At 39.8% G+C, this 18,894-nt stretch overlaps 1 protein-coding gene across 1 annotated transcript in view; it reads right to left on the bottom strand.

Annotated features, from left to right (window-relative positions):
- Positions 1-5,511: 5,511 nt before the first annotated feature.
- colec12 (collectin sub-family member 12) overlaps positions 5,512-18,894 on the bottom strand; it is a 37,977-nt gene continuing 24,594 nt past the window's right edge. The window contains exons 3-10 of the mRNA XM_083889912.1: positions 14,345-14,467; positions 10,109-10,195; positions 8,955-9,998; positions 7,633-8,223; positions 7,367-7,509; positions 7,147-7,256; positions 6,862-7,004; positions 5,512-6,481 (exon numbers count right to left, since the gene is read on the bottom strand). Of these exons, the coding sequence (XP_083746038.1) occupies positions 6,462-6,481; positions 6,862-7,004; positions 7,147-7,256; positions 7,367-7,509; positions 7,633-8,223; positions 8,955-9,998; positions 10,109-10,195; positions 14,345-14,467 (2,261 nt within the window). The 3' untranslated portion in view covers positions 5,512-6,461. The remainder of the gene's footprint in view (positions 6,482-6,861; positions 7,005-7,146; positions 7,257-7,366; positions 7,510-7,632; positions 8,224-8,954; positions 9,999-10,108; positions 10,196-14,344; positions 14,468-18,894) is intronic.

Genomic DNA, 18,894 nt, shown 5'->3' with positions numbered 1-18,894 from the left:
CCAATACAAACGACGCACAGAGGTATGTAGGATAGTGACGGAGATAACGTTTGGGACGGACAAAAATGGAGTATAAATGGGCCTTAGGTCCTTTCCTAACCACTTTTCCAACATCATAAGAGCTAGGAATTTAGTCTGAAATCTTCATATAGCACTTAAAAAGATACTCAAAGGATAAACAGCTAAAATAGATTGCAGTATAAAATAGCATTTTCCATCTTATGCACCTGGCAATCCTGAAACTGTACTAAATTGTTTTCTCTCTCATCTGTGGATAACATGTTAGCACAGCACCACACATTTCTACATTGCATGTTGATTTTGTGTAATTGTATATGCAGTTATAGTTGGATAGTATGGATAATGAGACATCTCAGTAGAATCTATTGAAACAATTAGTCAACTTGCTTGAATGGGAAAGTTATAATAGATTTAATTGAAACTATCCAAACTTGTGATCTGGAAGTGTATGCTTGCCTGACAAGATATAGAAAGTATGAACAGCAAATAATCAAAACGTAAACAATTTAACGTTACATGTTGATGAAATAATAATATTTTTGGCTGAATCTTGAAGGCAGAACTCTCGCTCCGAACTTGCTCCACCCTGAAATTTGCTACAGTACTGCAAAGACTCTAAAGCTGTAAAAACTAGAGCATTCTCTAATGAATTTGATTAATTATTCGTTTAATTTACTGTATTGTGTATTGTTTACTTTGTACATTGTCTATTACCTTTTTTTATATTATGAGCTCACATTATTAGAGTTTGTATTGCAAGATAAAAAAGTTATTTCCATCTAGACCACAATGAACACATACTATACAAATATTTGTAAGACAAAGAATGAGATTCATGATGTTTTTATTTTATACATGTGAAATTTTATTTAAATAATGAAAAATGTGTCATTTGTGTGTTGCATTGGTGACAGCACGAGAGATGTTTGCAGCAAGGGCACGGGAGCCCCGTTGGCTGGGATGAATGCCATCACCGCTAAAAAAAGAGGAATTCTTCCAGAAAATTTTAAAATTGTCAATTAAAATGAGTTTGTGTGAGGGGCAAACTGAGTGTAGCCATATGTGGAGACAGAGTAGTCTGCTAGAATGCAGTACACTTTTACAAAAAAAGGGGATTGGGCCAGAGATAAAAACAGATTTTTTACAGTTTTTGAGCAGTTGAAAAAGACTGTTAAACGTGAGTTTCAGTACTTCTGGCGTTTGAACAGAGATATTGTTGGTGCCAATGTGGATAACAACATTCCTGGTGTAAGTATGTTTTCTAAGCAGAGATGGGATCTCTGTAAGCAAGTCCAGAAGTTTGGCATTGGGAAAGCAGAACGTTCTGGCTGATTTTAATTTTACATTTCTGACGATGGAATCGCCGATGATCAATGTATCATAAGAAGGGGAAATGAGAGTCTGGACCACAGAGGGGTCTTCAGTTCGAGAAGTGTTCTGCACACAGTCAGGTCGTAAGACGGGGGTGTGTTGCTTAAGAAGACCATCAGTGATTGAGCTGGGTGACCTCAACACTGCTAAAGAGAGTGCAAGAGGTAATTTGTTACTATCGGGTTTACTGACCACTGGCAAACACTTGGTGTTAGCAAGACATCGCAACTTTTTCTTAGCAAAATGAGCCATGTCTTTTGCCACAAGATGGGTTTTCATGTCATCCATCAGATGAACCGGTTGTGTAGAACACTGTTTACAGGCCTCCGTGTGTCTCGTAGCATCTTTAGCCATTTGGGTCTCAGCTGAATGTCTGTTACCAACAGGTTTACCGACCACCGGCAAGCAACTGGTGTTAGCAGCAGTTCGTAACTCTTTCTTAGCCAGATTAGCCATGTCTTGTGTTTCAAGATGAGTTTTCGTGTTATCCAACATGCAAACTTTTTGTGTAGAACAGTGTTTGCAGGCCTCCCTGTGTCTGGTAGTATCTTCAGCAAGTTCGACGTCAGCTGAAGATCTGTTACCACCAGCAATTCTGCACTCTTTTTTATTTGGTAGAGCCATGTCTTTTGCCACAGGATCAGTTTTATTTTGGTCCACTGTCAGAGAGCTTATTATAAAAAGGTGTTTCAGGGCTTCCGTGGGAGAAATTCTCTGTTCAGCATTCACACTCAGACAACATTTCAGGAGGTCGAAAAATGTAGCCCTATCTTCAGCATCATCCTGTTTTGATCGGTGCACCTTTGGTAGATCCTTAAAGGTCTTGGCAAAATCAGTGAACTTCATTGAAACTTCTGGTTTGGTTCCAGTATCACTCTCGTACTCCTCTGGTGCTTTGAATCGCCACAGTGCACACTCATCCCTGACAAAATATATCAAGCTGTGTTTTCCGGTAGTTATTTGGTGATCATTTGGCTTTCCAAGCAAGCATATCACAGTTTTCATCCATTCATATGCACAGTTGCTGGGGAAGAGGCGTAAGCCAAAGTACATAAATGCCATGATGCATCCCAGTCCCCACACATCAACAGCTTCTGACAAGGGCAGGCCCAAGTATACTTCAGGGGCTCTGTATGCAGCAGCCTGTATGGTCATTCCAACATTCACTTCACTCACTGAAAGAGCCAGACCAAAGTCAATCAGCTTGATTTTGAATGGCTGACCATTGTGATTGACAAGCATTATGTTGTCAGGTTTCAGGTCTGCATGCATAATGCTAATATTCTTTAGAGCCTCTAAAGCCACCAGTAGTTGGTGAGTCACAGAGCGAATTCCAGTGAAACTTAGTGGTTCAAACGCCTGCACCTCCATCAATTTCCAAAGAGTTCTGTCCAACATTTCAAAGACGAGACAAGAGAGGTCATTGAATTTGAAATGATCAATGAATTTAACAATGTTGTTTTGGTCTGGGTCGAGAGCCCTGACTTTCTTTAACATAACCAGCTCTCTTTCACTGCCATTGTTATGTTCACTATCTTTGGGGATTTTTAAAGCCACTATCTTGCCGGTGTTTAAGTCTCCACATTTGGCAACTTTGCCAAAAGTTCCCTCTCCAATAAAGGCCATTATCTTGTAGGAGGTTTTACTGCTTTCGAGAATATATCTGTTTTTCCCCAAAATGGTTTCCATGATTTTATTTCTGAGAAAATAACCAGCAATTGACTGGACAGGTGATTACACAGAGTCATGTGTTTTTCTTGGCGTACCTAAATTCCAGATACTTCTTTCTCAAATAAGTTCCAGCAGGCTGTACACTAAGAGGAGCAATTCTGCCCTCCACAGTTCGAAGTTCCCAGTCACATTTTTAAGTCCGAAGTTCTTTAACACTGACCAAAGTGCAAAGGTGTGTCTGGCTTTTATACAATGTTGGTTGTAGTGGTGTTTAACAGCAGTTGGCATCCATAATGTTGCATCAATGCCTTCCTCTGGATTCTTCTCCCTTCTTTATTCTGTGTTGTAGATGACATTCTTTTTCTTTGGTGTTTTACAGCAGCTCACACTCAGAATGTTTTATTTCTCTTCCCTCTTGCGGCGACCTCCCACTCTCCTCAAGAGTTTTAATGTCATGAAAGTACTGCCTTTAGAATTTCACGGATCAAAGGCATGAGCCTTATAACATTTGGTTGGTTGGTCGTGGTAATCAATGACATTTTGCCTGCTAAATATTGGTGTTTAACTGCAGTTTGCAGAACAAAATAGAGAAGCATTGTGTAGCTATCCAGAGGGAAGAAAATACATTAATAATGACTATTTCTAAAATCACAGGCACTGAAACACTTAAATCTAACATTATAACAATAATACATTGTATTTATTAGGAGCCCTTCACTATACCCAAGCCACCTTATATGATATATATATTAACAAGTAAATACATTTTAAAAACATTAAAAAAAAAGCTCATTAAAAAGGGTAAAATAAATAATAAATCCATGTATTATCCTAATGGATAATACACCTGTCTTTAAAGGTGGGGTTTTCATCCAGAATTTAAATAAAGACAGAGAGTCAGAGTGACAAATGATGACAAGTGATTATATTTGACAAAGATGTTGAAGATGGAGCCGCTGAGCCGGAGGAAAAGTGGAAGACTACAGAGAAGGTTTATGGATGTTGTGAAGGAGGACATGAGGACAGTTGGTCGAGAAGGACACAAGGCGTAGGACAAGATGGAGACAGATGATCCTCTGTGGCGACCCCTAAAGAGAGAAGTTGAATCTTCTGGACTCCATTGTGGTCAGATGAGCAGGAGATGTAGTGGGGAAGAGGAAGATGGAACAGTTTGGTGCCAGGTGCCAACCGGTATGACAAGTATTGCATGGGTGAAAGTAAGCTCATTGAGTGACACTATTGACACCCATCATGGCAGCCAAGGCAGTTGTGTCAACACTTAAAATCCTTAAGGATCCTTAGGAGCTTATGGTATTGATAAAGTGATAGTTGACAGAGATGGAGAACTTACTGTCACCGACAACAGAGCCACTATTTCCACCACATAATCAACAAAATCAGTTTCTCTGATGGTTATGAGCATGATAGGTATCAAGGATGAAGGGCATTTCAGGTTAAAATAGGATTGGATTTGAGCTCTTTGAAAAACATACTCAATTCAATAGTATTTGAAAGTACCAAGCAAATTTGCAGATTTTTTTTTTTTTTTTAAGTTGTGATTCATTTATTAATGATTTGGCACCATCTTACCTCTCTGAAATTCTTCATCCTCATGCTTCTTCATCCTGACCTCTGCGGTCTAATAACAGGTTTAGATGTGCCTTAAAACCAGACTTAAAACTTGGGGGATGAGAATAATCAATATTTGTTTTACTTTTATGGTTTTTTTTATGGTTCTTGTATGTTATACCTTGTTATTAAGCATTTTACTTTGTAAAGCACTTTTGTCAGCCCTAGTTGACTTCACTTGAATTTTTCAAACACATCTCTTGTGCTCCTGGTTTACCTATTCAAAATCACATTGGGACTTAATGTCACATGTTCACTGGGCCACAAAAAATTGTCACTGTCAAAAAGTGAGGCCGTATGAAAAACCTTTGGGAAACACTGATTTAGGTGACAGCACACCAGCATGTTATATCATGTTAACTAGAACCTGTTTGTGTTTCTGCCTGTCTGCTTATTCACCATTCAGCCTGTAAGCTTTATTTTACAGACACAAAACAAAAACAACACCCTTCGGTGGAGGATAAAGTGTCCCAGTTTGGGTCTGACCTGCTTCAAGGTCAGGTAGCCTGAACGTGGATGGAAAGTAGTAACAAGACGGTAGGATAAGGCTAAGGTGTGCAAATCTTAATAAGTAAGAATAGGATAAATCCATGGCTTTTCATGGCACATCATCTGAATGCATTTATTATAAAATTTGACAGGAATAAATGTATTGACTCAACACGCAGTTTACAGTATATTTGGTTTTATTGTGATAAGTGCCCTGGCCTGATCCATAGGAACTTGTTTATTTAATTAAGGCATAATGAGCCGACTGCTACTCAGTCCTTGAATCTGCAGTTGTAACTGATTATGCATATTCTTATGTAATGTAACATACTGCATTTTACATAATGTATTTGGCACAATAAAAGAAATGATCTTATATTGGCTACACTTCAAAACATCGACATATTGTTAGTGTATGCCTCATAGTCTAAAATCTAAGAAATACAATCCTTAATAAAACAGCAGCACTGCTCACACTGAGCCTCTCTTATCAAGAAATTTACATGGATTTCATTTCTATTTGTCCTCTGAGTTTGCAGTCACTTGCTGATGGTGAGCGTGTGCTCATGCTTATTGCTGTGAGCACAGTCCTGGCCATGTGAAATCTTCAACAGTATAAAAATAGTTCTACTCTATTAACAACGTCATCCTCTGATATAGATTTTTCTGAGAGGGTAGATTGACTCGAGAAATAGAAGTCGTATGATATTACATCTCAACCAACAATGTACCTTATGTGAAATATTATTTACAGAAACACCTGTACAACAGTGGCTACACAATTGACTGAGTGTAGCCTGAATGAACAAAAACAAACGCAACACCATTTTATTCGGATTGTTCTGGAGCTGAAATGGTCTTTTTCCATGAACATGCAACAGCCAAGCTGATTGAAGAAAAGGTTTGGCTGTGAATTTTCTGTATGTATTTTAAGGTGTGACACAAGTTTATAACAATTAAAAGAAAACATGTGTTGCGTTTACATTTTTTGTTCAGTGTAAATGACTACATTCTCATGTTTCCCTCAGTACAAATACTAAAAAAACGAAATGGCCTATTGGGTTGGCTCTGTGCTTTTTCCAGTCCTCTGCACCATAATGTGTTGTAAAGTGCCTTTGACACAAAGACCAGCCCAAGTCTCGGTGATGCTCAACTGGGAAGTGTTCATCCGGGAGTTCCTCAAGGTCCTTATTTCTATTAAATTGTCCAAGCATCCTCATCCCCAACTTCAGCCTCTTCACCTTTTTCCCATAGACAGCTCGCACTGTCTTAGATGGATGCTATAAAACTGGAACTATAACTGTGAAGAGAAACAAAACACATCACACTGGAGAGATTTTAACAGATGTGCTCACAGGCTAATATACCAAAATTGATGCAAAAGTAATAACACAACTACTGCTATAATCTAGGCATAAAGAATAGAACAAGCAAACATGGCAACAGTGATACAAATTGAACATGGGATGTCTTAAATACATGATACATTTGAATTAAGTGAATTCAGAATCAGTATTTAGATGTTCATGTTAAATGAAGACTCAAGACATGAGATCCTAAACAAACATATGTCTTACAATTAATGAGGTTGGAATCAAGTACCACAGACAGAGTAGGAACATCTGAAGTCATGTACAAAGAAACAAATAGGAGCTTTGAAAAATTTAAAAACGTACTTACGGTCAGAGGCACGTTCACAGATGAATCCAATTCGCTCAGTGCAGTAGAAATCGTTCCAGTTGGCATTATGGATAAGACCAGCACAGTCCTCACCCTGCTCATGACCATGGGTCCAGTTATCAGGCTGGCCAGGCTTCCACTTCCTGACAACCAAAACATGAACCAAATGTATCGCAGTCCAAGTACCACAGAAGGTATTTGTTTGTTCCTCTCAAAGAGACTTAACTTTTTTTGAAGTAAAAACAACAATAATTTTGTTTTCCATTTGCTGTAGAAGCAACTCACTTGAAAATGGGAAGAGTCCCGTCAACCCATTTCCAGACATTTTCCTCCTCCCTGTCACTGAGACCCAGCCAGAAGAAGCCTTTTCCTCCAATTGCATTTCTCACAAATTGCTACGGATATAAGGGCAACAGATATTTAACAGGATAATTAGTTCAGAACAATTTCACAAGAAAAGTTTGGTAGTAATAAATAATGTATGGTCTAGTCAGATTGTACCCACCTGTTCTTCATTGTCATTGATAATGAGCATATGAGATGTCATGTTAGCACAATACTGATTGGCCTGATCAAAGTTGAGTCGTTGGGAATCAGAGGAGATGTAATAGCAGCTCTCTCCAAACTTCCTGAAGTGAGGTGGACAACCTAAAATGTTTGAATAACAGAGTTATTGAACCTCAACAACAGTAAATCCACTGACTATGTGGATGCTATTAAAACCATATCACGAACCATACATCTGTTGTTTATCCTAATCATTTAACTCACCTGGTGCAGGAGTGGTGGCTACAGGGAGCTGAACCTGCCGGGACACAGACCCTTGTGGTTCCGCTGCTGGTTCAGGTAATTTTGTGGGTTCAGGTAATTTTGTGGTTTCAGGTAATTTTGTGGGTTCAGGGACCTGAGTTGGCTGAGGTGGCTTTATATGTAGAGGTGGTGCAAGTGCTGGGATTCCTGGTAATCCTGGAGGCCCAGGAGGACCGATATATCCGACAGGACCACGAGGCCCATCCATCCCTGCAGGCCCAGCTGCTCCTCTGGGCCCCTGTGGCCCCTGTGGTCCTGGCATCCCTGGAGGTCCATCCCTACCTGGAATTCCTGGAGCCCCAGGGTCCCCCTTTTCACCAGAAGTTCCAGGTCGACCTCCAGAACCTCTTGACCCTTTAGACCCCGGTAGACCACGAGGTCCAGCTCCGCCCTTTGGACCTATCATACCTGGTATACCGGCAGCACCTTTCTCTCCTTTAGGGCCAACCAATCCTATAATTCCTTTGTCTCCTTTATCACCCTTTCTTCCTGTCTGGCCAGCTGGTCCCTGAGGACCCTTGTCCCCCTTGAGGCCTCTTGGACCCGGTGGACCTGAAGCATAATAACCACAAAAACATAAAGAGTTTGTGTTAGAACATATTGTTTTTTGGGGAGCTTTAGTATAATCTTTCTTAGTTTATTTATTCTAATTTGATAGACATATTTAAAGCAATAGTGCATAACATTTACATGTAAACAAATGTCTATGTCCAAACCATTATAAAACTAGAAAAGCACTCGGAGAGTGCAGACCTCCACTTGTTCCTGGTCCCAATGCGGACCTTTCCTGAAAATATCATCCAAATCCATCTGTGACTTTTCGAGTTATATTGCTAAAAGACAGACAGAGAGACAAACAAACTCCAGCGAACACATAATATGTGTTCGCTGGAGGTATAATATACCTCCTTGGTGGAGGTCAATGAGTTCATGCAATATTGATTAATCCTATTATCTTTCCCAGTTAATAAAGACTGCCCCTGGCCAAGAGGAAAGGAATTGGGCTTGTAACTGGAGGTATGCAGGTTCAAAGTAACAACAGTAATAACTATAGTCGAACTACTGCAAAATTAGAAACAAAGACAAACAAATTAATCATCAAGTAAAAGTTTAAGATGCTACTCTGTCTAGTTTCAATCTATCTTTTATATAATAATTATACTTTATGAATTGTCTTTATTTTGTTTCACAAAATATTTGTGCAAAAAAAAAACTAAAAGCTAATTTAGCAATAGCTCAGAGTAGATCAGAATAAACAAAATGATGACGTAGAAACATCTTACCCTGCAGGATGGTGAAGTTGGTGATGAGCTGAGAGTGCTTGCTGTCCACCAGCTTCATCTCCTCCATCACCATGGACAGGTTGTTGACCTCTCTGTCCAACCTGGACCCCAGCTCATCCTGCTGGACTCGCAGCTCTTTGCTCTCTGCTTTGGCCTCCGTCACACTACCATTCAGGCCCAGTAACAGGTCTGAATGTTGAATCACTGTCTCAGCACATGATCTTAGTCCATTTAGATAGATGCTAATGGGGCCAAGGAGCTGCGTGGCAAAGCTCATGTTTCCATTCACGCGGTCCATGTCATTCTCATGTCTGTCTAAGCGAGCTTCCACCTCATCAAACTTCGAGGAAGTGGCGTTGTCGTGGTCCCGCTGCTGTTCCATCAGCTCTCGCATGCTCTGGTCATGTCCCTCAGTGATGGCTGAAGTGTTCTGGATCTGGCTGGCTAGTGTACTTAGCTGAACCCCTAAGTCATCCAGAGCTTCCCCATTGGACCGGGCCAGGGCAGAATTATTTGCTGCCATAACTTGGAGATTCTGTACCTTTTCCTTCAACCACTCTGTGTCGGCCCGGTTCTGTCGCGCTGTCTGCTGCAGGCCCTGGTAATCATTCTTCAGTTTCTGCACTGTCTGGCTTGCGTCTTCCACTGTCTTCTGCAGTGTGCTGATCAGATTGCGTTGCTGGGACTGGGTGATGTTTAGTGCACCGACACTAACCTGGGACTGACTCTGCACTTTAACCTGACTCTGTAGCTCCGACTGGAGCCGTGCAGTGTGTGTCTGGAGGTCGTCAATTACACTGCTGTAGGAGACCAAAGTTTTGTTGAGCCCACGCAGTGAGGCCACATTTCCATCCAGAAAGCTCTGCAGGGACACATGGCCGTTTTGCATGTCATCTCCTGTGATTCGAAGGTCATCAAGGATGTCCCTGTTTTTAGTCGACCTGAGTCCAATGTCATTCAGTTGGTTCTGTAATGCCTCCAGATCTGATTTGAAAGTCTTGATTTCACTGGTGGAATTCACTGAATTCTCTCCTGCTTGATCATCTGAGAAGGTGACATCCAAAATATTAATTTTACACATTGTATATTATTTATAAACAAATTCCCTCACATTTTAGTTTACAATAGAGCCTTACCTAGTTTTAGAGTCTTACCTAGTTTCTTTAAATCTGTCTCCACTGCATTTATCTTGCCTCCATAATTCTGCATGCCCTCTGTAACATTGTCCATTCTCTGGACCACTGACAAATGTGAAAAGAGGTAATAAAATGTCATGTACAGTAAATAGACACCATCAGTAAATACACCTACAGGAGGAAAACAAGCAGTTAGCCAGTTAAACAGACATTTGTATTATGGTGATGCATCATTTTCAGCATTAAGTGTTTGGAAAAAGGAACACTTACTCAACCATCAAAAGAGGTACAGGATTGATTAGATAGAGGCACAGCATGTATTCAGTCAGCAGAGGGTGCTGCTGTTTTCATGCCTCTCCAGTGAGTAACTGGAAACTCAAACACTGATTCTTCATGCAGGATGTTAAACAACATGAAGAGTTTCCTGATACTTTTGCAACTTGGCAACCGTGTATCTGTTGATTTATAAAAGCCTCCATTTTCCAAGTACATTCACAAATTCCACTTCACAGGTATAAATAATGTCAAACACATGATGAACACCACATGAGAACACTTTCATTCTGGATCCACTTTCTCTTTGCCCCCCCTCACGTCTGCACTGAGAGTACTTTTCCTCCCCAGCACGTTTTGTTTTTCAGTCTTGCACTGGAGGACATCCTGAGCTTTTACTGTTATCATTCCAGAAGTGACAGAAACATGGAGCAATACCATGCTCTTAGGACAAACAAAAACATATGGGCCCAGTTTCAAAGAGCTGGAGACTGCATTTTTGTCTCCTCTCTTTCACTATTCCCTTGAAGCCCCCCTTGCTTGTGTCCAAGACAAAACAGGTCCCTCGACCTTAACCCCTGTCCATGCACACACACACACGCCAAAAGTACTGTATGTGAATAATTACAAATGTATATAGAAAAATACACATAAGTTGTAGGTTTTTGTTCCTATTCTCACAGTGTATGCATATTGATTTTCTCAGACATGATATTTTGTTGTACATATGCTAACTGACCTGATGAGACTTGCTTATGCAGTAATGGTCATAGAAGAGGTGTTGGTAATAATTTGGGTGATACTGAGTGAGTTCTGATTATCCAATATAGAGTGATAGAGAACAGACTGAGATTTTGCAAAATTGAGTCTGCAAACATTTAATTTTGATAACGTCATAACCTCTGGTGCCTGCTGACGGGGGCTTGGAACATCCATCCATCATTTTCAAAATACCTTCCTTTTTCTTCTCATTAGTCAATTTATTTCAGTAATACAAGGGTGCTGATTTGAGTAAATCTTATATGCTGCCCATAGGTTACCAAAATTATGAGCGATATTTACCCAGTGTGATGTCTAGCAGATTAGTGCTAATCCGATTGAAATGGGTTTTTCATTAATGGTAATGTTCACTCCCTTTAAAGGGACACTGTGTAGTATTTATGGGTTTATATAACCCAAAATCCATTTTTTTATACACATTATGTGCTCCTGCATTGTCTAGTCGCTGTATAATATTTTTAGTTTCATTTTTGTAGTGTTTCAAAAAGTCATGTAAAATAACATGGTCGCGGGCCGCGGTTGCATAGCCACTGTTAGCAGCGAGACGCCATGTTTCTACCGGAGCCTGTAAGGACAAACGCGAGAGAACAAAGCGGAAGTCCCGCCTCCACTCTCTCCGCTTCGTCTGCTACGGCCGCGGTAGCTCGCCCTCTCCCTCGCCTCACGAACCTCATCTGCTGACACGGAGAAAGACAACGAGGACGACATTTGACTGGCTGCGGACACCGTAGCGCTCAGGGAAGGGAGGGGGTGAGCAGAGGAGCAGTTCTTTGTTGTAAATTTCAGCCTCTCCTCTAGATGGCACTATAAACTACGTACTTCACCTTTAAATCAATATCTGATAAATAAAATACATAGACGTTTGATTAGAGATGTTGTTATTATTGAATTATATAGTAGTTAATTGTTGAAAAAACACTCGAAAACAGTTGGCGATTAATTTAGTCATGGATTAATAATCAAATCATCAAATGATCGTTGCAGGCCTAGTTCCCACTGATGCCGATCAGAGCCAAAACTGATAAAAACTTATGTGCATAACAGTAAGTTTACCCTGGAGGGAATGCCAATTAACTGCATTCCCACTTGTGAAAAACCCCTTCAAACATGTAATTAAAAAGGTGGGGATGGAAAATACAAACAGTGCTATTTTATTTCTTAACAAAACGAGTCATTTGGGCAGGATTGTGAATATTTGCAGGAAAGTGAATTCGTAAATGAGGTAAAGTCAATGGTGATGAATATAGAAGACAAAAACAAACACTGCAACCTCAAACTAACTTGGACACATGCAGCTATTTGTGACTTAACCTGGGGTTCATGAGACAAACAAATTGCTACCAAGCCATAAAATCTCCTCTGGGCTCCTGCGAGTTCATCTGGCAGACATTACAGCCAAACCATCAAAATCACATGAGCTCTAACAGAGACCATCACCAAAGCTTCAGGGCATGATTCAGCTTTGGGTTCAAATGTGCCAATGTGTGTTTTGTTTATTGGTTGAGGTTTAATGGCTCACCAGGACACAGCACCTGTGGGAGTAACTCAGGGTTAAGTATTTTTGCTGAAAGGTATTTTGCGATGTTTTCTACGAACAATTGCGACTCGACAAATCACAAAGTACATTCCATCCTGATGATTCCTGCAGTAACTTTCTGTTTCTATATTTAACATCACATCCTTAGGTTCAAAAGGGAGAAACAGCTAATGTGTTTGCTACAATTTGTATTTAATCTTTATTTAACCGGTAGTCCCTTGAGATCAAAATCTCAGTTTTAAGGGAGATCTGGCCATGACAGCCCGCCGTCACAAAGTAATCAAACGAAAAACATAGATAACAAAAAATAACACTGTACCAATCCCAACTACACTTTTCAGTTTCACAGTTTTCTATCAATGTTTTAAACTCATGCGAGGAGACAAAATGTGTTATTCCATGACCAGGGAGATGCATAGGGAAAAAGCTGACGAAACTGAAAGAGCTAACGCTCAAGCTAAACTATCAATTAAATGGAGAGTAAATGACTGAAGTGCTTCGAAATACATTCACTCAAGTTACTGTATTGAATACTTTTTTTTGTGTATTTTGTATTTTTTAAGTACAATTTAAAATCAGGATTTTGTATTTTACGTGAGTACGTATTGACTCAAGTATTGTACTTAGTTACTTTATAAATCCTATCTGTTACTGAGTAAAAATTAAAATTCAGCAAAATGAAGACCTACAGGGGGGAAAATATACACCAGAACCAGACGAATGATGATGTGATTAGCACCAGCACTGGCGCGTGAACATAGAGGGCGCGCGACAAAAGTGACGTAATATCCTGTGTCCTGTGAGCTCCAAAATAGTTTTGGATTTCTGACTCCTTGTCATATTTCTACTACCCTCACACCCCACGCAAAGTAACTAAGTAACTTTTACTTAAAGTACATTTCAAATGAACTACTTTTTACTTCTACTTGAGTACATTTTCAGATGACTACTTTTACTTCTACTTGAGTAATATTTCATCAAAGTATTGGTACTTTTACTTGAGTAAAATATTTGAGTACCTTTTCCACCTCTTATAAAAGCTCCTCAAACTGAGTAAGTCGCACAGACTCCTTCTGACAGTCACTGAACTGAAATACGACTGACCGGCTCACGGCTTTCATTTAACAGACTCCTCTGTTAAATAGTGAGATTTTAGACATTATCTTGCTAAATGTTGGCGATAACGCATATATCCGGATTTTTAAGTCTTTTCAACTGATCGACAGTTTGGCTTTGCTCGGTTTGATGCTTGTGTCGGACGTTGCACTCATGAATCTTCCAGTGACGGCAATCTCTGACCAATCGGTGATCGGCAGTCTGTTGACGTCACATTTTAGTATCAGCTCAGATCGCTTGGAACCTCACCAGAGCAGGTACTAAAAAAGCACCAGGTACTATCACTCATGGAAAAGCAAAAAAAAAACCCAAAAAACCTTGTAGAGCCGAGCTGAGTAGTAGTAGAATGAAAAGGAACCATATGATGCATACTTGAGCTAGAGTCATTTTGCATGAATGTATTAGTTAGGCTGTATTTAATGTAATGTAAAAATAGCTATATAGCAATATTAACTAGAGGTACATTTTGGAACATGAACATGAGAGGATTAGTATGAATGTATTGTACTGAACAAGATGTCTTTTCTTCAACTTCAGCTTTGACTTACCTTTGTATCCGAGGACAGCCACTGCTATGGTGAGCAGCGCACAGAGCACGTAGAGGAGTGCAATAGCCGCTCGCAGCGCCCAGTCATTTTTACACTTGGTGCACTCTGTACCCTCCTGAATACCTACAACATACAACAGAGTCTGTGTCACACATCAGTAAGTCTCCTTCATTCTAATGCTGCAGTGCCAACAAGCAACTCAAATGTTGTGCGACTGCAGCAGGGAGCTCATAAAAAGAGACAAAGTCACAAAGACACTGTCTTTTTTAAGCCAAGCATCTACCGGAAACATTTGTCCTCATGAATAGTCAAGAAGACTACATGAAAAATACTGCACATGTCATCCATATGACCGTCGAACCAAAACACAACAGTACCTTTTTCCCTGAGTCATCCCTCATTGTGCAAATTTTTTTTTTTTCCAAATGTGTTTATTGGATTTTCTGTTTTTTTTTTGTTCCATCCATATTATCACAAGTTACAGATATCATTTGCCCAAGAAACAGCCAATCAGACAAAAACAATGCACAAACAATAAAATAAAAATTAAATAAAAACACTCAAAACATAACGGCACAGTTAGTGGCAAAGAGGCAAATAATATCAAGGCATGGGTCGCCTAACATTTGTACAGGGGAAATATTTGTAAAGCCCTAAGAAATTGAGGGCCCTTTACAAAGTCCAAGAAGGAAGTCCACATTTCCATTGCGCCCCGAGAGAGCACGCCGTCATGCAGCTCTGAGTGGCGGGCGTGCTCTCTCGGGGCGATCGGCGGGTAGCGGCTCGCTAGCTAGATAGCTAGCTGCTTTCATAAATCCTCACTTATTTTCTAACAATAGTGTTCAAAGCTCAGCGATCCTTTGGATGTATATCAAACCAACATATTCCAACACAATTCGACATTGCAACGTGCTTATTTGCGAAAATATATCACAACGAAAACGTTCCTCGGCAGATGTGGCAGCCGGCTCGCTGAATTCGCAAAGCATCATGGCTAATTTCATCTTCCACTTCTTTTTAAGCCCGCATCAGAGCTCACTACATTTTGAGGGTTGATTATAAGGGCAAAATCCCATTTCCCCTTGCTCCTCCCTACACTTGAACGCGCAAAATGTAGGGTTAGGGGGAAAATGTAGGGTTAGGGGAGGTATTGGGACAGGGCCTAGGTCTTTCGGAGAATGAGTCTAAGGCTTCTCTGATCCCGTGATTAGAGGTGATAACTTCTTGGAGCTGTGCAGAGAAGTCTTTTCGAAGCGCATGTATAGCTGCTAAAATATCTTCATCCCTAGCTTGGATTGCAGGTGCTTCCGCTAGCCCCTGAGCAGCTAACTCCATATCGTCATCTTTATTCTTCTCTTTAGCTCTTGAAACGTGTGTTTACTCGATTTCATTTTGGATCTTACTTCTGTCTTGCACTTATATCAAACGACTTAGACTTTTCACGAAAGCAAACTAGCAGGTTTATATACAAGTAATATTTTACTGGAGCTAGTGGGTTCTGCGACTACGCACGTCCACGTCATAACCAGAAGCCTCATTGTGCAAATGTAACTATTTTTCGAGGAATTATTTGGTCATTGACATCACAGATGTCTACTCATCAAGTACAACCTCAAGTGAGACAATACTAAACATTACACTATAAGTGGGATGTTTACTGGACTTCATTACAACTGACAGGGCAGCTGGTGCATGTTCACAAAGATCTTTACGTAGACAGAATGAACCTGTCACACTTTGCCAGATGCCAAGTTTGGTTTGGTTTCAAACCAAGACAAAGAAAAACAATGACAAACAAATGGCTGCAATGTTACAGCTGCAGTGCATAACTTTTGGTGATATTTATTGTTGTTGATGTAATTTCTGTTTAGTTTTTGTGAACACATTTTTCTATCTAACAACACTGAAACAGTGTAAAGAACATTTCCTCTGTCACAAACTCTCTTCTCTGGATGTACACCCCAATGGCTGTTGGACAGCACACCATATTTCGTCAGAAGAGTCAGCATATATCTGTGAAAACACTGACATCTGTGTCATCTGAGAGAGAGACTTTCTCTGCAGTCTGACTTAAAGACATCTTTTTCAAGCCAGAGACTCTTTGTGTTATGCATGATATTTTTTTTTAAAGTTATGGATGACAGAGTTGGACTATGTGGCCAGGGAAAGGGAAGTATGGGCCTTCTGCTAGAACTACTGCCCCCACAACCCGATCTTGGATAAGCAGTTGACAATGGTTGGATGGATGGATTAGATTTGTGTCAATATTTTCAAATAACACTTTTCACGATTCAAACAACATTTTCATGAAGCAAAACAAATATTGATTCAGTCATTCAAAAACATATTTTATTGTTTGAAAATAAATTTGTTCTTTGCTCCGTGGTTTTTGGTTTGCGGGCGGGCCTTAGTAAGCTGTCTGCTGATTGGCTACTGAGTTTTGATTGACAGCTCAATGGACTGGAAGTCGTCACAGGCTCTGAGCCGCAAATTTACAAGATTAAAAGTGTTAAATACAGGAGAAAATAAAGTTGCACATTTATGAGATTAAAAGTAAAAATGTTCTATTTTATTAAATATATCTACTCACACCCAGGATTTCTCCCACTGTTTATGTGTTTTAAACATATGAACAGTATCTACAGTATATCAGTTCAGTCTGTGTGTGTCACCTGCTGTTCGGCTGCCTCACTCCCTGTGCTGGGCGAGAGACGGTCTTTGCCATCTCGGCAGCTCCCAAGCCAAATGGATAAGCCCTGGATAACCTGCCTTAACTAGCTGACTAACAGACATTTACTAACCCGAAATAGTTTTGGTCCATTGAGCTGTCACTCAAAACTCAGTAGCCAATCAGCAGACAGATTCCTAAGGCCCGCCCGCAAACGAAAAACCACGGAGCAAAGAGCATATCAGGGAGTGCAAAGAACAAATACATTTTCAAAACAATAAAATAATATATTTTTGAATGATTAAATCAATATTTTTGTTTTTTGTTGATTGCTTCGTGAAAAGTGTTGCTTGAAAATATTAAATCTAATTCCATATGGATGCACTACAATTTAAAGGTCTAAAATGGGACTATCCTGGGATCCTAAAGTAGGTTATTGTCATAACAAATAGGTTCAATGAGGAATGAAACACAAGTTCAGGTGATTATCATACACAAACAACTTAAGAAACTGGTTTTCTTGTTTGACAATTAATTAAATGGTCATTTAAAACCTGCAATGTAGTATTGAGGGTAGGTCTATTGTCTCCACTTGGGTTAAGGTAAGCTTTAGAAATTCCCCAGCTGGACTGATATCCTCCTCAGACTGTGTCAGAGGCCTCACTCTACCCATTCAAGTAACATCATTCTGTGAAGAGACTCAGTCTGTAGCTAAAGGAGGCTCCATCCTCCCCAGTCAGGGGTGGGCCAGGACCACCATAAAGGATACTGGATGTTTGGCCTCTCTGTTTTGGACCCACACATCTGTGCAAACATCACATCTGACCACCTCAAAGAGGCCCAGCTGTGGACAGAGACATAGATATCAGGCCACTCTCGTGCTTCTGAACACATGCTGTTAAAAGGACAACATCACACCATGTAAACAGTCAGCAGACCGTCTGCAGGTTCTGGGTCAAGAGCAGGGCAGCGGAGGTATTTCTGAGTTCATTAGATTTGAACTAGACCACAGGCAATATTGTGTGTGTGTGTGTGTGTGTGTGTTCTTGTACTTGCGGCATACTGAGGACCAGTGAGGGTTTTTAACCAACAAAGTGAGGTCATTTTTACGGAGTGAGGACATTTTGACCGGTCCTCACTTTGTTTTCATTGAACTCACTTCCTTAGGTTTGACATTTTGGACATTTTGGACGACATAGTATAGTATGACGTTTTTGTCAAATTTTGGACCAAAATTTTTTTGTCAAAGATTTTTTCACATTTTGGACCAAAAATTTTGGGTCAAATTTTTTTTCCGAAATTTTGGACGACATAGTATAGTATGACGTTTTTGTCAAATTTTGGACCAAAATTTTTTTGTCAAAGATTTTTTCAAATTTTGGACCAAAAATTTTGGGTCAAATTTTTTTTTCAAATTTTGGACGACATAGTATAGTATGACGTTTTTGTCAAATTTTGGACCAAAATTTTTTGGTCAAATTTTTTTTAAAATGTTGGTCGACATAGTATAAGTACGATGTTTTTGTCAAATTTTGGACCAAAAAATTTTGGGTAATTTTTTTTTTTCAAATTTTGGACGACTTAGTATAGTATGACGTTTTTGTCAAATTTTCGACCAAATTTTTTTGTCAAATATTTTTTTAAATTTTGGTCGACATAGTATAAGTACGATGTTTTTGTCAAATTTTGGACCAAAAATAAAAAAAAACGAAAAAGTTTTCCAGCCCTTTTTGCTCTGGGGCTCCACCTGCAGACATTTTATGGTACTGCACCCAGTAGTTCTATATAGATGTCATTCATGAAGTAGATATTTGTAATTGTGTTGATTTATAAAGTGAAAAACCCAGTCCTCAGTATGCAGCAAGTACAAGAATGTGTGTGT

The sequence above is a fragment of the Microchirus variegatus genome (genome assembly GCF_963457635.1).
Source record: "Microchirus variegatus genome assembly, chromosome: 5".
Lineage (NCBI taxonomy): Eukaryota > Metazoa > Chordata > Actinopteri > Pleuronectiformes > Soleidae > Microchirus > Microchirus variegatus.
The sequence above is the reverse complement of the archived record's forward strand: the minus strand, read 5'-3'. Positions and strand labels throughout refer to the sequence as shown.